Below are 17,080 nucleotides of genomic sequence, written 5' to 3' on the forward strand. Positions count from 1 at the left end.
TTTATTAAACCTTAATATTAGCTGCCTGTTGCGTGTCAGAACTGATGTTTTCCACAATAGTTTATCTAATTAAGACAGTTCCTCTGTCCAGATATACAGTATAATCTTCATTCTGTACGTGGAAAAGATTTGGAAATGGAATAAGAGTGATGTCCTTCAGCTAAGAACAAAGCGTAATATTTTGATAAGGCTGGAGCCATGGATGTCTCCTCATCTACTAGCGTGCATGATGTATTGATGTGATGATGTAGCAGACTGGAGATGTATAAAATGCCTTTTTAACTGTTAATCGTGGCCACTTCCAGGGAGGTGAGCCCAGAGGTAAGCAGCTGCTTTCTGTAAACTCTAAGCAACTTCTCTGATCTGAGTAAGATTACAAGTTCTATCAGAATCTGTTGTTACGTCTCATGGTTATTTAATACATACAAGTTACAGAGTGTTATTTAAAGAGTTTGTCCCGAGTGATCTCTTTTCAGGAAAAAGAACCGGCGAGATAAAGCCTCAAGTTGCATACACAGAGCCTATCTTTAACAAAATAATTGATGGCTTTTATAAACTATGAGTGTTTCTAACTTGCATGTTCATGTTAATGTAATATTTAGCTAGTCGGTTAGAGACTAACAGCTGGAGATGCTAATACTGAACAGGAATGCTAACAGAATAACGTGAGCACAGATGAGAATAAGGCGAAAGACAAAAACAAGACACATCACGCCTGATATCACCATGGCAAGATTAATATCATTACAGTAACAAGATCATCTAATGTTAAGCAGGCCTGGTATACAGATACACTCTACTGAACTTTTAAGGGACCTGGCTATGTGAGCACTGCTTATGCTTAATTAGATATCGGAGGTAAACTTTCATAGAGAATTACATCTGAGATCACACGGTTCCAAACTTAAGAGATAAAAGTAATTAAAGCCCTGCTGGCAGTGCCTGCTGGACATAAACAGAACATTGCCACGCAGTAATAAAGAGGTAAATCAGACCAATGGACCTTCTGTCAGGCCCAACCTCAAACACTCTCAGCAAAAACCTCCAGGGTAGTAAAGTCAGAAAATCAGGCTTATTTAAAAGCTCCAGCACGCTTAGACACTTGTTAGGTTGTATGGGGAATATTCAATTTACATATCCCCAAATCAGTTCTGACTGATGAAAGAGAGGTAAACTGCAGAATCCGTATCAGAACCCTCTGAGAATAAATAAAAACACAGCGAGGTTTTGGATTTAGCTCAGATAATCTCATGTGAAACTAGCAAATAAATGTTTGTTACTCTCATTCGGCTTGAGAGGAAATGTTGCAGATCCCACAATATTTACAAATTACAGGCTGTTTAATCTCAACAAACAACGTTATCAGCAAACCGTGTCTTTTAGTGCAATGGAGGATTTCAATCTAAACATAAAAAAAAATACACATTCAAATTTCAAGAGGGAGAAGCTTTACATTTGTGTGTTGACATTTGGTTCTCTGTATGAAAAGAAAGAGGTCAAGCAAGAACGAAAGCGTCTTTGTTTGCTTGGACGCTCAACTGTCTGCAGGTGCTTCTCCCATGACTCATGCTTGTTTCCCAGCACTGTGCAGAAAAAAAGCTTTTTCATTAAAGGGATGTTATTGGACCTTTTGGCCCCTTTTGCAACAGTTTGACTGTAACAAGTGTCGCACAAATAAAGTGCAAAAGGGCCGGAGGGTCGGGCATCTGTTGGTGTTTTGATGAGCTGTGGGAGCAGATGGAGGAGTCCAGGAAATTGTCATAGTTTGCACAGAGGAAAGGACTGAACCCACTGTTAGGTCTGATGGGGGAATGAGAAGACTATTAGCAGCTCCCAGGAGTCCAAAAGACGTGTTCAGAAAGTTGTGGCCAGTCTCTCAGCTTTTGTTTTTAACAGTTGAGGTCTATTCTCCTTTTTAAAAGCTTGGTATTATAACCTGTTCTCTGTTAATCTCTCAGCATGCACCATTTGGCAGATCAACATTTCCTAGGATGCAGAGGAATAAAAAAGCATATTACTTATAAAATATAAATTTAATGTGTTATCAAGTCTGAATAGCTACACCTCCACATCACCTTATTTTTGCCTCGACTGAAACAGACCTAATGGGGATCAGTGATGTGAAGGTAAAAATCATTTAAGGACATGGAACCACCTGTATTCTGGACATTTTCCCAGTGTGGCCGAGGTTCTTTCATATTCATGAAACACATGGTGGGAAACACACCAAGCTGTTTCACAAACTGTGAATTTTATCTTTAGCAGAAAGACAGAGTGCTGCAAAGAACATCTGGGGGCAAGATGCTCCACGGTCCTGCCAGAGAATGAGTTTAGAACAATGTTATGGGTGGGCTTCATTGAGGTGATACCCTGAATCATCTGAAAAAAAAAAGCATTGAAATGATTTTTTTTTTAATGCAAAAATCTGAAAGCTGTAGTAAATTGTTTAGGAAAAAAACAAAAACCTTTACACTTAAAATTGTAAATCTAGATATAGCAGAAGGTTTTGAGGTGGCTAGAGCTCCACCAAAGAGCCCCTCACACAATGTTTAGGGTCAGAATATCAAACAAAACATACTTTTTTTAATTCACTTTAAAAATTGCAACTATACATTGGCTGCACACAAAGCACATAAACAAAGATAATGGTTTAAAAACAACTGAAGCTTCAGATCCAGAAACATTAATATGGAAAGGATTGAGTGCTAAGGACAGAAAGGATTTGTCTGATGTCCATCGATCTAAAACCCTCCTTTGCATTAAAACTTTCATCTTATTTGGAAATCAAGGTCTTGGATGCTGGAGAAAGAGTGGTGCCTAAACCAGCTTTATAAGCTCTATGGGGATGCTGAATTCATAATAGCCAACATGGCATTAAGTGCCAATACCTGCTTTAATGACTGTGGTTTCACTGGGTTTGACTGGTAAGCAAATAGACCAACCTAAATCACATGTTACCTGCCACATGTCATTTTGTGTCAAATCCGCCCTTCTTCAAATCCACTAACAATGGGGACGAGTTTCAACCAAACCTCCAATTCGTTGTACGTAAAAGCTCTGCTCTGGCCATGCGCATGCCAGTGACCTATGCTACATTATTGGCTGAACGTTGCCACATGGTTTAAAACGTTGTGGTTGCCCAGACAATGATAATAACATCACGCAGCGTCAGTGTGTCGAGTGGGAAGCATCTGTAGTAGGGTTGCCAGCCGTCCCTTGAAAAACGGAATTGTTCCGTATTTAGAAATAGAAGTACCTGTCCCATATTTAGGGGAAAAGGAACACACTTTGTCCCATCCTACATTGTGAGCAATGAGCTGACAACATATATGTGACAATCCAGAATACCCTCATCCCATTGGTAGAGCCAAGTGTTGTTCACGGAGAAGATAGTGGGAGAGAACAGAGCAGTATGTGGGATGAACGGAGTAATTTAAATGCTGACGGTGCTTTTGGGGGCGTTGCACCTTCGCATAGCAAAAACCCCTTTTTGAGCCACATTTTTTAGAAAGTAAAAAAAAAGATATCATTGTGGCTATAAAATATAGTAGAAAAAAATCACTGAACCATTTGAGACAAGGGTGTTAGGAAACACTGCAGATGTTTGGGAACACCTGACCCGACAGGATGAAAACCAGCCTTCTTTCAGACCTAAAACCAGTTACTTACTGAGGAGGGTGGTTTTGCTTACCTTTCTTCCTGTTGAAAGCGCGGTTCATAATGGAAAATGTGCGTCACTGAAGTCCCTCCTGACCGTCTGCCAATCCACCACCTGTAAAAAGCAGTGGGGGCAGAGAATTAAAAAAGGTTTCAACCTCAAACCTTTGCTAAAAGTCAACGGAAAGTTTAAAACAGTCCCAGAAAAACAAGACAGCAAATGCTCCAACATGCCAGAATGAGGTAAAGTTATTCAGGGAAAAGGGTCTGAAAAGGTTTGTATTTATATTTATCTCTCACTAACTTGCATCACACTCTGTCCAAGTGGAAAGTGCCCCTGAAACATGGCCATACTGAGAAAACAGGATGTTTTAGGTCAAAATGTTCATTATTAGGTTCTTCTGTGGAGTTTTGTTCAATCTAAGCTTTTCTTCTGAAAAACCAGCATCCATAGAAGTCTTTATCTGGGTTCTAAAACATGACACAAGGTCAGAATTAATGTACAAAACAGCTCCATCCACACCAACCTTGTGAAGATAAGAGCAAATACAAATAAGCCTCAAAACAGCATAATTCTCCACTTTCACTTTCAATGTCCCCCGAAAAACATTTAGGTGATTTCTTTTGCAAATGAAAAAACGACCACCTCCGCAGAAACTCTAAATGTGACCCCTTATTCAAACGCCATCAATTCCCCACGAGCGTTGGGCAATCTGCAGAACGACAAGGACAAACGGTGGCGGAGTGGTCGCTGTCAGCTCGCTCCACAATCAATACTCCTTACTATTTGGCTGCGGGAAAAAATACTGAGGGGAGGTCCCCTTCATTATGGGCGTCTCAGAACTCTGCTTTTTCAAAAACACAATAACCCCAAACAGAAATACCAAGTACATTTTTCCATGTCTGGCATTTTTCTTCTTGTCATAAAAGAAATATGAGAGATTAGAGGGTAAAAAACAGTTGAAGCGCTGAAGTGGAAGCATGGTTTTAAAAAAAAGACCAGATCATTAAACTCCATACCATGAACTATGTCCTGATTGGTCTGCAGTGGTAGTCATATATTATTTGCTTTTATACTGTTTATGAATGCTGATAAACAGACCCAGTGGAAGACTCTTAGCGAAAACAGCCTACGATTACAGCAATGGTTCCCTGTTTGTAAAAGAACGGACTTCAAGCTGATGCTATTGGCCCAAGGTACAAACCTTCAAGGTTCCTCTAGTCTTCAAAGACCTACTTCCTCAGAACCAGAATTAAACAAGATGATGCTGCATTTAGTTTCAATGATTCTCTGCTCTGGAACAAACTACCTAAAAATAAGAGATGTTCACAAAACTGCCGAACCAAGTAACTGCAAGAATATAATATGCTTTAAAGGGCAAACCTGATGAGCGACATGACTAGCTTTGCTCCATAACTAACGGTTTAGCCTATTTTAGCTTGGTTAGTTACTTTAATCAAGCTAAATGAACTTTAGCTGTCTACAAGAACCATCCAATTCATGCAAGTAGAATAACTCTTGCCTTTTTTAATCTACAATCTCCACAAAAATATTTTTTTGTAACATGCTCCATCTGTGCTCCCCTGCCCTCAGATCTTAAAGGTATAGTGGAGGCTGTTCTTTTTCCTGGTGGATCATCAAAATATGTGGTCCTCCTAATTTGCAATCATTCTGGATATATGTTTACATAAGGCCATCTTACGTGCGTGTCCCTATTTTCACTTATCGGTGGCAAGTCTGACATAGAGGAAAAATTGCAAATCTTCTTTTGGAAAGTAAGCTTGTATGAGCGAGAGTGTGCACTAGGAGAAATGGGCTCGTGCACGCTCTTGCAAGTGTTTAATAGGCGTTCCCTCTTGGGAGTGGGTACAAGATTTTGCATGTGCATTTTTTTTTTTAGGGGAGAGGGCGGGTCTTTTCAAAAATTTGCGAAAATACTACACTGTGCATTTTATAAAATGAAGTAATGAAACTTCTAGTGATATGGCATATCTTAGTCCGTCTTACAATGTAATACTTGCATTCAAGACTGAGAATCATTGCTTAGACTTAGACTTAGACTTCTTTATTTGTCATTTTGTATGCACAGGGTGCATACAAAATGCAAATGCTTTCTACTTATGGCTACTTTAGGTAGCCAAGGGAAATAATTGTAAAATAATTGTAAATGCAGGTATTGATAAGTTGAGACTGAGAAAAGATTAGATTTTTATGAAACTGATGCAATAGATTTTGTCCGAGTGGTGTTGCTGTATTGTGACATCATCAGCAGCGACCGGGCCCCTGAGCAGATCTGGTAGCTACAATGGCAATTGGGTGGCAACCAGTGCAACTCAAGGCTATAATGAGAGTGGGTGAAGGTTAGTGCTCCACCTACTGGCCAAGAAGATTTAAATACGTAACTTATTTCCTTTAAATCAATGCTTAAAACATTTTGACTAAATAATTGGATTAATAAAGTAATAGAAGAATTCAATATTTAAACTTAAAGAGGCATTAAGGGGTTTTCCAATGATATTGCCAGCAGTGGCCAGATCACAGAGCTGCAGCTCTCTTCTGTTTGTTCTTGTAGCACGAACTTTTTTCACCTTACGTGGAGTATCTTGAATATAATACTTTAATTGTTTTCTGGGTCAGACCCAATTAAAATGGACACGCTTGACGTCCGCAGAACAGCAGAGAAACTACCAACCTGTAGTAAATACAGGAAAATAAGCTACAGGCTTATAGATGTATCAACGCTGCACTACTGAAGTGTCAGTCTGCTCTTCAAACAATGGTTTAGTCCTAAAGAAACTATTTTGATGATATTTTTCAGTAAGAAAAAAAATTATAAACTGTATCTTTAAATCGATTCTTTCATTACCTGTAAAAAACTGCAGATCTCCTTTTGTTTAAATGGTGCAAAAGTAATAAATTAGCCTTCCCTGGTATGAATTAATAAATTCAGGACTACTACTTTTCACTTCATTTATGAATTTATGAAAGTACATTTAGAACTAGGGGTGTGCAAAATAATCGTCATGATGATGCATCGTGATTCTAATTTTCGTGATCTACTGCATCGATTCTTGACGCCAAGTATCGATTATTAATTTTAAAAAATTAATAAATAAAATTGCATGAATGGTTGGCGAACATCAGCCAAAAACAAGTGTAATACAACTTCCAGTCCAGTAGATGTCGCTGCAAATGTGTTGACTTAGCTGCCTTGTGTCACAAGCATTTCTGGCCGCGGGATACTGTGCAGAGTCATTCAAAAACAAAACATGGAGGAGAAAATATTGCAATGCATCGCAATAATTCAAGTATCTTGATGCATCGTGATAGAATCGCATCGTGGCCTGTGAATCGTGATTCGAATCGAATCGTGACTTCTTTGGCAATACCCACCCCTATTTAGAACCATGGTCAAAGTTTTATTATTACATATTTTTTTAGATTCTACGGGGAAGCTTTATTTTTCATGGCTCACAGTTATTTCAGGTTATTGTACACATTCAGCTGCAGATTAATTTACTGCAAAAGCTTTTCTGTTTTGAAAAGTTATTATAAATTTTGATGCAAAGCAAATGTTGAACCATTTTCCTTTCGCAGTTATGCTTTGCATTTCTCTGCATCATCAAATATAATAAGAAAAAAAAATAACACTAAAATTATTATGGTTGTGGATTCTGTTGTGCTGTGATGTTTTTAAGATAAAGAAGTGAAAAACACCACAAGGCTAAAGATTGTCTAGATGCACTTTGCAAATCACATTAAAAAGGTTTTCCCTCCAGCTGAAATCCTGGGAAAGCTGCAGAACGTTAAAGTGGAACAAGATTTTGGGTGGGGACTTGGACATTCCTCCATCTGCAAAGACTTCCAGAATATCTCAGCTGGAAAAGTTAACTTGCATTTTTGTTTAATACAGGGTGAGGATGTCCAGGATGAATGCCTTTATTGTTTTGAATAAAAGAGAAACACTTCATAGTGAGTTCTGCAGATCTCTGTATCAAAACACTGCTTAAAGACCTTGGCAGCAGTGGCCTTGTTGTTCTGTCACAATATTTTTGATAACATCCTTTTTAGGTTGAAATACACGACTGCTTTTACTTCTTTTGGTAATATTTTGGAACAAAAACACAACTGTCCTTTCATGTTTCTGGTATCTTTATCAAATCCTGTTAGAATCAAGGATAAAGTACAGGAACATAAATAAGTAAACGGAAGGTTAAGACAGTGATAAGCTGCTTAAAAAAGCAGATTATAATTATATCCCCATCTTAGAAGTCCAATTAAAACTTCATGTTCAACATCATGTAAACTGAAGCAGGTTTAAATCACCACTCAAAGCTTCAAGTTATTTAAATCAAACCTCACACAGTGGAAACATCTTGCTGCAGACAAAGCTGACCAACCTTTCTGTTTGTTTGTGACACAGTCTGATGCGGTGAAGCCTCTCCCATCCACACTTCTCTGTTATAACGGCCTTTCTGACTGACAGCGGCCCTGCTGGGCTTGTTTTAATAGCTTCCTGTCTGGTGATTCAACAAAATCCCTGTGGGAGATCCGCTGACCCGGAGACACACACACACGCAAACACACATAAAGTTAACACCGGTCTGCAAACCTTCAGAGTCTCCTTGCAGTGTTTACCAGCTGAAGTGCATTTCGTCTGCAGAGATTCTGATGAAATCTTTCAAAGTATGCCAAAAATGCTTAAACATTTATGCACTTATGAAATGAGCGCAGAAAGTCAACGACGAGCTACAAAGGATCCGTTTACCTGTGTGGTGTTTACCAGCTGCAACACCTCAGAAATCTGTCTGCAAAAATTCTCTTGTAAAACACAGTAAATTAGAACCAGGAGAGCATTTACTAACAGAAAATCTTAGTATAAACAAACAAAGTCAGAAAAAATATACCTGAGGGGAAGGAAACTTCTGGAATTTATGCTGAGAAATAACCTTTCTGGATGTAACTTCAGCTGACTTTTCTCCTGGACTGAAACATGAATATGGAAGTGAATTTCTGTTTTTTTTTTACAGCGCCAGGGCCGGAAAATGCATTAAAAGAGATGGAGACGTTGCAAAGTTCTGAATACCTCTAGGCTTACTCACTAATCTTAGCCATATGTGTTAAAGGGAGCAGGTTTCTAGCTCTGTATTGTGCGACCAACATGCCTCAGAGAGAAGAAAAGAAAAAACAAATCTCCCTCGCTCCTTTCTTTACTCCCACAGAGTCTTAAAAGACGAGCCATCAGAACAACAATCAGATTCCAACCCGTAGTTCCTCTGCTGTCTATCGGTGGCGTCTTGTTGTTCCATCTAAACGCCCGGCTTGCTCTATCAGCGTCTGGCACGTTGACTCCACTCCATCGAATGCACCACCGTGACGGACCTTATCAACTCAAAGCTGATCTAGCGTCTGCAGTAAGACAGAAACATGGAGAAAAGCAGGCAGACAATAGCAGAACTGAGATAAAAAACTTACTTGTCCTTAAACTGCCGTGGAACAGAGAGCAGGAAGTTCCAGCGGGACTTAATGGTTTTCAGCTGTGGACCAGATGGGGCTACACTAAAGACCGCAGGAAGGAGGGATGGTGAGGTCTGCAAACTCTACAAGAGGTTTTTGCCCTCACACAAAATAGTTGACATCCAAACCCAACTTCCTCCGCCCACAATGTGTCCAAGAGGAGTTTCACGTGAAAAAAAAATAAGAGAAGGGACGTCTTTCAGCAGGAATTTTTCACTGAGGCAAACAAGAGTTAAGCAACAAACCCCAAGATGATTCATCAGCAAAAATACCCCCCCACTTTCTAAGTTTCACATATGAAGACACGATCAAATGAATCATTGGATCCCGAGCAGATGCTGAAATTATGCAAGTAAAACCCAAAATGATTTTAAATCTGCCATTGTAAACCAGCCTTCATCTGTTTTACAGACACCGAGGTAGAGTTTAAGAGCACCATGTAAGAAACAAGCCAAGCGTTAAAGGGATAGTTCAGATTTATTGTAACACTTTTCTGGGGAGAAAAATATCAGTCAGTATGTTTATACTTTCAGGGACAATCTGAGCAGTTTACATCCACAAAGAAACCTAAAATCAAACCAAGAGCTGAAATTTTTGAAAGTCAGAGGAAATATCATTCATACCCAGTACTCGAGTTGAGGGGGGGTGAGGGGGGGTAGCATCCCCTTTCTTAAAAATATCTTAAAAATCATCCCCTTTCTTAAATGACCATCCCCCCATACAATCCACTGTGACATTTTATTACTTAATATGTAAAATGTGTACAATATATTAACAGTAATGGCAATAATATTGCCCTTTCAACATTTGGCAGGCTGTGGGCTTACAAGTTGCCTGAGCAAAATAAATAAGATCAAAGGAGTGCCCTACCATGACTATGAAGCTTATCCTAGTGGGAAATTTGTCCCCCCCATTAGTCCCTAACTATGTAGGTTCAATGACAACCATGACAGTCCAGGGACAGACTGCAGTTCTACTGTAAGGTGCCTTGGTCAAGGTCAATGACCGACGTACCTGACATGTAACAACCATACCATGCATATTGCTTTAGGTTAATAAACTATATTCATTAGGCTATATATGCTTAAAAAAATAAATAATAAATCACCATCCCTCTTCTTTAAAAAAAAAAAAAAAAAAAACTACAGTCGATACCTGGCATTTTTCTGAAGTCTAAAGCCGGAGAAGAGGGTCAGATTATCTTTTAAAGCTGGTGTACAGGAGGTCTTCCATGGCCCAGTTTTATGGCTTTGAAAGAGTGATGCTTTGACATTCCATCAAATTCATCTAAAACTTTGTTCTCAGAATAAAGTTTAGCTTCTTCCCTGTGTGGATAGAAGTTCAGTTTAGTTTTACAAGGATGGGATCTAGAGATGTAGTCATAAATAGGACAATGTTGGGTCTAGAAACCTCATTATCTTCAAGACTTGACCTTCACCCTAAACTGGAGTTGTTAACCATCTTGTGTGAAGGATGAAGCCATGGTTCTCAACTGCTAAAGGGGGCTTCAACCAACCCCCACAATGGCTGAGGGTGAGTATTTGCCTCAAGTAGAGGGGTTCGACAATCTTTGAAACGTGCCCTTATGTGCAGTAATGTGGGAGCTGCTTAAGTCTATAAAATATGAAAAAAGAGCTTTGTGGGTCAAAGGCAATGAGTGAATTTCCCCATTTCGGGACAATAAAGGGATTTACAACACACCTTAGTCAAAAAAGTGGGTAAATAGCAGGACTCCAGAGAACTTCAAGGTAATATTCGGCTATCTGATTTACCCAGAGAGTCTAAAAGTTCAAGAACACCAGGCCTCAAGGCCTGAAGTTAAATACTCTTGATCTAGAGGCTTCAGGTAAGACGTTATGAGAAAACAATTATAAAAACACTGAATAAATATGACTGTTTGAAAAAACTGAGGGCAAGAATTAATTGATAAAATGATATTCCAGCTGGGCTTAGCTCGTCAAAGCCACATTTGAATGAAGCTCAACACAACTTAAACAATATGCTTTAGAAAGATGAGACTAAAGTGGTGACGTGACCATAACTCATAGCACCATATATAGACAAAACACAGCATATCTGCACATGAAACCAATACAAACACTGCATCACCGTGATGGAAGGCTAAAACGTATTTTTTTTGCTACTTTTTCAAATCGAATGTTTTCTACAGGGAAGAACAGAACAGTGTCAGTAATAGTTATTACTATTCTGTAACAATAAAACAACTGCTATGGCTAAACTTACTGATTAACTTTGTTTTGAGTATCATACACCATTTTAGATGTCTCACTAATTATATGTTTGTTATTATTAAGGAATCTGGTAAATGTTTTACACCTTTAAGTGTAAATTTCTGTTTTAGTTCAGTGATCAAAGTTATTACTTTCCTGCTATTTTCTCTTCAAACCTTTTTAACCAATCTTCGAAGTGGAGCACATGAACAAAACAGACTAAATGTTTTCTAATAAACTCTAATACAAATTATTTGAGGAAGAGGTTGAAGCATAAGGACATACTCTCCTATTGTTCTTGAGATATTTCTATTTCAATTCTGTCTCATCTTTTTAAATCTAATCTTTTTAGATCGCTTTGCCCCGTAACAAGCCCACATTGCTCTTTGATATAGTGGCTCTACTTGGCTTAGACAACAACATGTTTGGGAGAATAGCTGAATTATCGAAACTGGAGTCTACAAAAGAGACAACTTTTAGTAAATTTAAACCTAGTTCCAAATATCTAAAGAAAATGCTTTTCCAAATGATGTTTTTTTATTGTAGGACATAGAAGTTTGGCAAAATTACCTCATCCAGGAAAATGCAATATGCTGTACTTCCTTTCTTTGCTCAATTTTATATGATTGTTTGTTTGTTAATCCAAGTTAAAGGGAGCTAATTTGAGAACTTGACTTTGACTGAGTGCAGATTTAGTCAGTAGTGTAGAAGAAAATATTTAATACCGTATTTTCACGACCATAAGGTGCACCGTACTAAAAGTCTCAGTTATGTGTGCCATGACTGTATGTAACACACACATAAGGCACACCGGATTATAGGGCGCGGGTTTTATATACCGGTAAATATCCTCTACTACGTTTAAGTACCTCTACTGCGTATTTAAAAATAGAGCGGGAGCAAAACTGAGTATGATTGTGCTTTATTCATGTATTTATTACAAAGTATTAATCAAACCTGGGAGCTGGCCGTGAGACAGACACATCGTTGATGACACAGAGCGCTGTGATCACTCCTCTGAAACAGTTTATTGACGCATAAATTAACTTAAAATGGAGAAATCTGCCAACAGAATATGTTCGCTTTTATTATCCTGGTGCCTGCAGTTTAGATTATTTAGATGTAAAACACCTACCAGCTGCTGGGTGAACTGCGAGGAGGTGACCCGGTATAAAAATACGGTACTTAGCATCCTACTGTAACTTTCTGACCTCCAAATTATATTTCTATCAGCTTATTTCCTTACATATTCTCCATTTTCTTCCACTAGGCTGTATACTGTAAGTACTATAACACCACCTTGTTACCTTTATAAGTTTAGCTGTCAGGTAATAACTGTGAAGACTCTAGTGATAAAACACCTTCTATCTTTTCTACTCATAAGTATTTAACTGTGTTTAGCTCTAGGACTTCTTCACTTTTCAAATAAACTCACGCATCTTCTTGTCCTTCAACACAAAACAGATCTGATACGTAAGCACTGGTGGTTTGGACCTGCAACCTACAAACCATGACACCTTAGAGTCACCAAAATTGTCATAAATCACTGTAGTATAACAGGGTATACTAGAGTAAAATAGGAGGCCTACTCATCTAACAGCTGAAGCTTGGTTCAAACTAGATCAGTGGTAGAAACAGAATCCCAAGATCTATAAAAGATCATCTGAGACATTTGAAATGAGAAAGCTTCCTGGAGAGGTGGCGAAACGTCTTCAAATCTTGAAAACCAAGTCCAGTGGATATTTTTTGAATTTTTACGGAATCATCTGAAAAAGGAAGTCATGTGCTGTATAATACACAAAATATAAATAAAATAAAAGCATGCTGAGACATGCAAAAGGTGGAAAGATATATGCATGAAATAAGTCAAAATGTTGACCTCAGCGTGACTGGAAAATAGGGGGACCTTCAGAGAGCTGGGCAAGGACAAATGTATGCAAACTCCAATGAACCAAATGAAGAATGGACCAAAATAATTAAGTCCCCAATGAGAGGAGAGACTAATAAAGTTAGACAGTACAAAGCTTGTAACTGCAGAATTAGGTTCTATATCGACCTGCAAAACATTAAGCTTACTTAACCTCAGAATTTCTAAATTATATAATTTAATTTGGCTCAACTTCAATTCAATTACTTGTCACCAGCTAATGCAATTAATGTAAGCTTGAGCTGTATTCTCTTTTGTAAAGTCAGCATCTACTAAACGGTAGAATAAGTTTTCAATAGACTTCTAATATGCTTGGATTCATGAATACCCCAGATATGTCGTAAAGAAAACAAAAAACAACAAAGCTGGAATAGTGCAAATACTCCACCTAACTTTTCTAAAAACTGCTAGAAAAATTATTAGTATCTCATAACCCATTTTCAGCTGTTTTATAAATATCATTCTGAGCTAATGAAGGCATTTCTTGTTCTTCCTTTGGTTTCTGGTTACACATTCTGCTTGCACAGGGCCTGGGGTGGTGGCAGTGTTGGGGTGTTTTTGCTGGCTGGAAGAACTTTGGTTTCTGCATGAGAGAGCATTTAAATCAGGGAGGGTCTCACTTTTTGGGTGGTTCTGTTCGCGCCTTACTTTTTCACTGCTCTGTCCTGGATCACTGTGTGAGTCTGTATGAACAGCTGCGTGAGGTGGGGACACCTTCTAGACAGCTGGTGTGCTTTAGACCAGACAGGGTAAAAATAAGGATGTTATTACAACTTAGGTGATTAAGGTAAATATGTGAGTTACACTCACGTAATCAGCCCTCAAACTCAATATTACCATCTTTCTGCAGACAATGTTTGCAGCTCTCGTTTCCCCATAGATCTCCACACATTCTGACTCAGTTTATTTTAATCCAAAAACTGGAATGGGTCTGTGTTTTTGTAGTAGTAGAAGCAGAAACTTGAATCTCAGCATAGAGCACCTCCTTGGATTTCCAATTTAAGCTAAAGCCTAGATATGATTATTGCTCGTTATAAGCAATTCCGCAGAAGAGTTGCACAATAGAAGAGTTGGATTTTAGTTGGAATGGTCACTCCAAAGAAAGGTACAGTATCTTTTGAAGATTGTTGACAACCCTTAATGTTACCCTTACCCCTTGCTCACACTGGCTCCGGTGCGGTTACCGAGCCGACGGAGACCGCAACTCCCGCACACCCCCTCTCACACCGCCCTTTTGACTACGGTGCGGTGTGGCTCTGCGGCTCCGGCAACAGGTCTGGAGATTTAACTCGCAAGAACAGAAGTTCACTTGAGTTCACGTAACTTCAAGCGATAACACGGCCCAAATAAGGATATTTGCGAGAGCTTGTTGCGGAGGGCTCCGGCACGCCGCAAGGATAGCGCTGGAGTGTCTCGGTAACCGCAGCCGGACAGCTCAGCAGCCGGTGAGAGAGGTTTACGTGTTTTTAATGACTTGGAATCACTGCGGCGCCGCACCCACCGCACCGCAGACCGGAGTCGGTGTGAGCCGGGGGTTATTATTCATTCTACACAAAACATTCAGTAAGAATACTCTGTAAAAATACATTTCAGACAGCTTGTTAGCTGTGGCTAAACCTTACTATCTATTTTGAAATTTGAAGCAATTAAGATGGAATTTCCCTGTTTTTACTTTAGTATTTCATTCCTGTAATAAGCTAATCAAATATTACCTATGGAAAGGAAAATCTAACTTTAAAAGCAAATTAAAATCCAGGTTTAGGAAAACCAGGTCTACAGTACACTAGCAGCAGCCATTCAAAAGGGCCCTTCCCAGCCGAATGGCAGCCCACTTCCCTGCAGCTCCAAGCAAAATCCCCTCCACCTTCCAGCCACTGGCATTCTCCCGGACGTGCATTTTTTTTTTACACTGACTCCACCCATTCACTGATTAACTGACCAGGAGACAATGCCAATGTGCACAAATCATGACAGAAACAATATTTTAGTATAAAGATAGATGTTAAGAAAGGAATTGTAGTGAACCAGCCAAGGACCAGCCATGGACCAGCCATGCACCAGCCAAGGGACCATCAAGGAAAGTGGGAACATTTTAAATGACTACTAATAGGAATCCAGTTTGTGTGGGTTGTGTTTTTGTTTGTTTTCCCTCCACCACCAGGTGGCGCCTGGTTCTCGTTTGGCTTCTCACACACCTACTGATGGTTGCCACTACCTCAACGCCAGAGTGTTTGCCAGTTTTGGATACTCTAGCCAAGCTGAGTTTTGCTGAGTGAAACTGAGTCTTAACATTGTTGTTTTTGTCTTTGCCTCTCAGGAGAAAGTCATCCTGCAAACTGGATGTTTTGGACCTTATCCCCCTGGAAGGATCATCTGAGTTTCAAACTGAGCTGGGGATTCGAACTGGAGGTTTGGATCTACTTTTCCCCGAGGGATTGTTTGAGCTACACTCTGAGCAGGGGATTCATCTCCACAAGAGACAGTTCAAGTACCATAGGAAATCTAAGTGGCAGTCAGCTCCTCCGTTCCTCAAGGAAACACCTCAACCTGGGTAAACCCTATCCGCCCTCCAACGAGCAACTCAATTACTGGAACAACCCACACCGATTGGATTCAGAGACAGACACCTTTTACTGGAAATGCGAGTCCCGTTGCCTTTATTCCCTTTTGCAAATCGAAGCTCAAATTTCCCACTGAGCCTGAACTAATCACAGGAACTTCCCCTTCACTTTTCAGTCCCTGTTTGCCTGTGTTCATTGCAGCACTGGACCCATCTCTACCAGTTCTCAATAAACCTGTTAAACCTTCCCTTGGCCTCTCTGTTTGGTTTCCTGCATGTGGGTCAGATCTTAGAATTAAATCATGACACTACTGTACCAAACCTAATCCATGACAAAACAAGAAATAGTCAATGTAAATCACTGCTCCACCCATTTCTAGTCCAGTGCTGGATCTTCTTCTCTCACTGCACAATAACGCATGCCAACTACTGTGTAGCCTGTGTAATTTTTTACTTATTTATAAGGTCAGTACATTTCTGCAGTGCAAGTGCAATAATCCAAGTGAACTACTATGTAGTCTTCCCTTGCCTCTCTACTGTGCAGATATTTGTATATCTAAAGGAAACATATTCTAAGACATTACAACTTTTTTCATTTTGTGTGCTTTTTTTGGTACTATATACACTCATTTTATATTGTCTGTCATATTTTTATCTTCAATGGCATCTTGCTTTAACTCTTTGTACTCTATATAAGCTACTGGAAGCAAAATTTCCCTGAAGGAGTAATCCCAAGGGATAAATAAAATTGAGTCTAAGTCTTTTTCACGAGAAAAGGAAAAGTTTCAGGATAAAAAGCCTTTCAAACCCAAGGGATTCGCTTAAGTAGTCCGCACAGAATGGATAACTTCATTTTCATTTGGATCCTTCAACCATTTGTTTTTCCTGTGGACCAGCTTCAGAAAAGAGCTGGAACATTTGTGTCCACCTCAGTTTAGCATTTTGAATCAAAGGAGACTCATCCAAACAATAAATACTAACACCTTTAGCTAAAGAGGGTTTTCTTTTGGTGTAAAAAAAAAGGAGGCTGCAGACACAGCAAACAGACCAAAATACTTTGAGGCTGAGGTATAAAGACAGACTAGAGTAGGAGAAAAGAAAAATAGTGGATATCTTTTGGTGGAATTTTTTGTCTTTATGGTTAGAGAATAAATTCTACAATTTGATTCAAATAAATAAGCTGAAAT

The 17,080-nt window shown here is 39.2% G+C and overlaps 1 protein-coding gene across 7 annotated transcripts in view; it reads right to left on the reverse strand.

Moving 5' to 3' along the window:
- The window catches only part of gulp1a (GULP PTB domain containing engulfment adaptor 1a), a 45,134-nt gene extending 35,845 nt beyond the window's left edge, over positions 1-9,289 (reverse strand). For 6 of the 7 annotated variants that reach the window (XM_038273031.1, XM_038273033.1, XM_038273030.1 and 3 more), the window contains exons 1-2: positions 9,134-9,289; positions 3,692-3,772 (exon numbers count right to left, since the gene is read on the reverse strand). In XM_038273031.1, the coding sequence (XP_038128959.1) occupies positions 3,692-3,719 (28 nt within the window). In that variant the 5' untranslated portion in view covers positions 3,720-3,772; positions 9,134-9,289. The remainder of the gene's footprint in view (positions 1-3,691; positions 3,773-9,133) is intronic. The other variant, XM_038273035.1, reaches the window with a different exon arrangement.
- Positions 9,290-17,080: the final 7,791 nt, after the last annotated feature.

This window comes from Cyprinodon tularosa, unplaced genomic scaffold (assembly GCF_016077235.1).
Source record: "Cyprinodon tularosa strain WSP-4 unplaced genomic scaffold, ASM1607723v1 ctg851, whole genome shotgun sequence".
Lineage (NCBI taxonomy): Eukaryota > Metazoa > Chordata > Actinopteri > Cyprinodontiformes > Cyprinodontidae > Cyprinodon > Cyprinodon tularosa.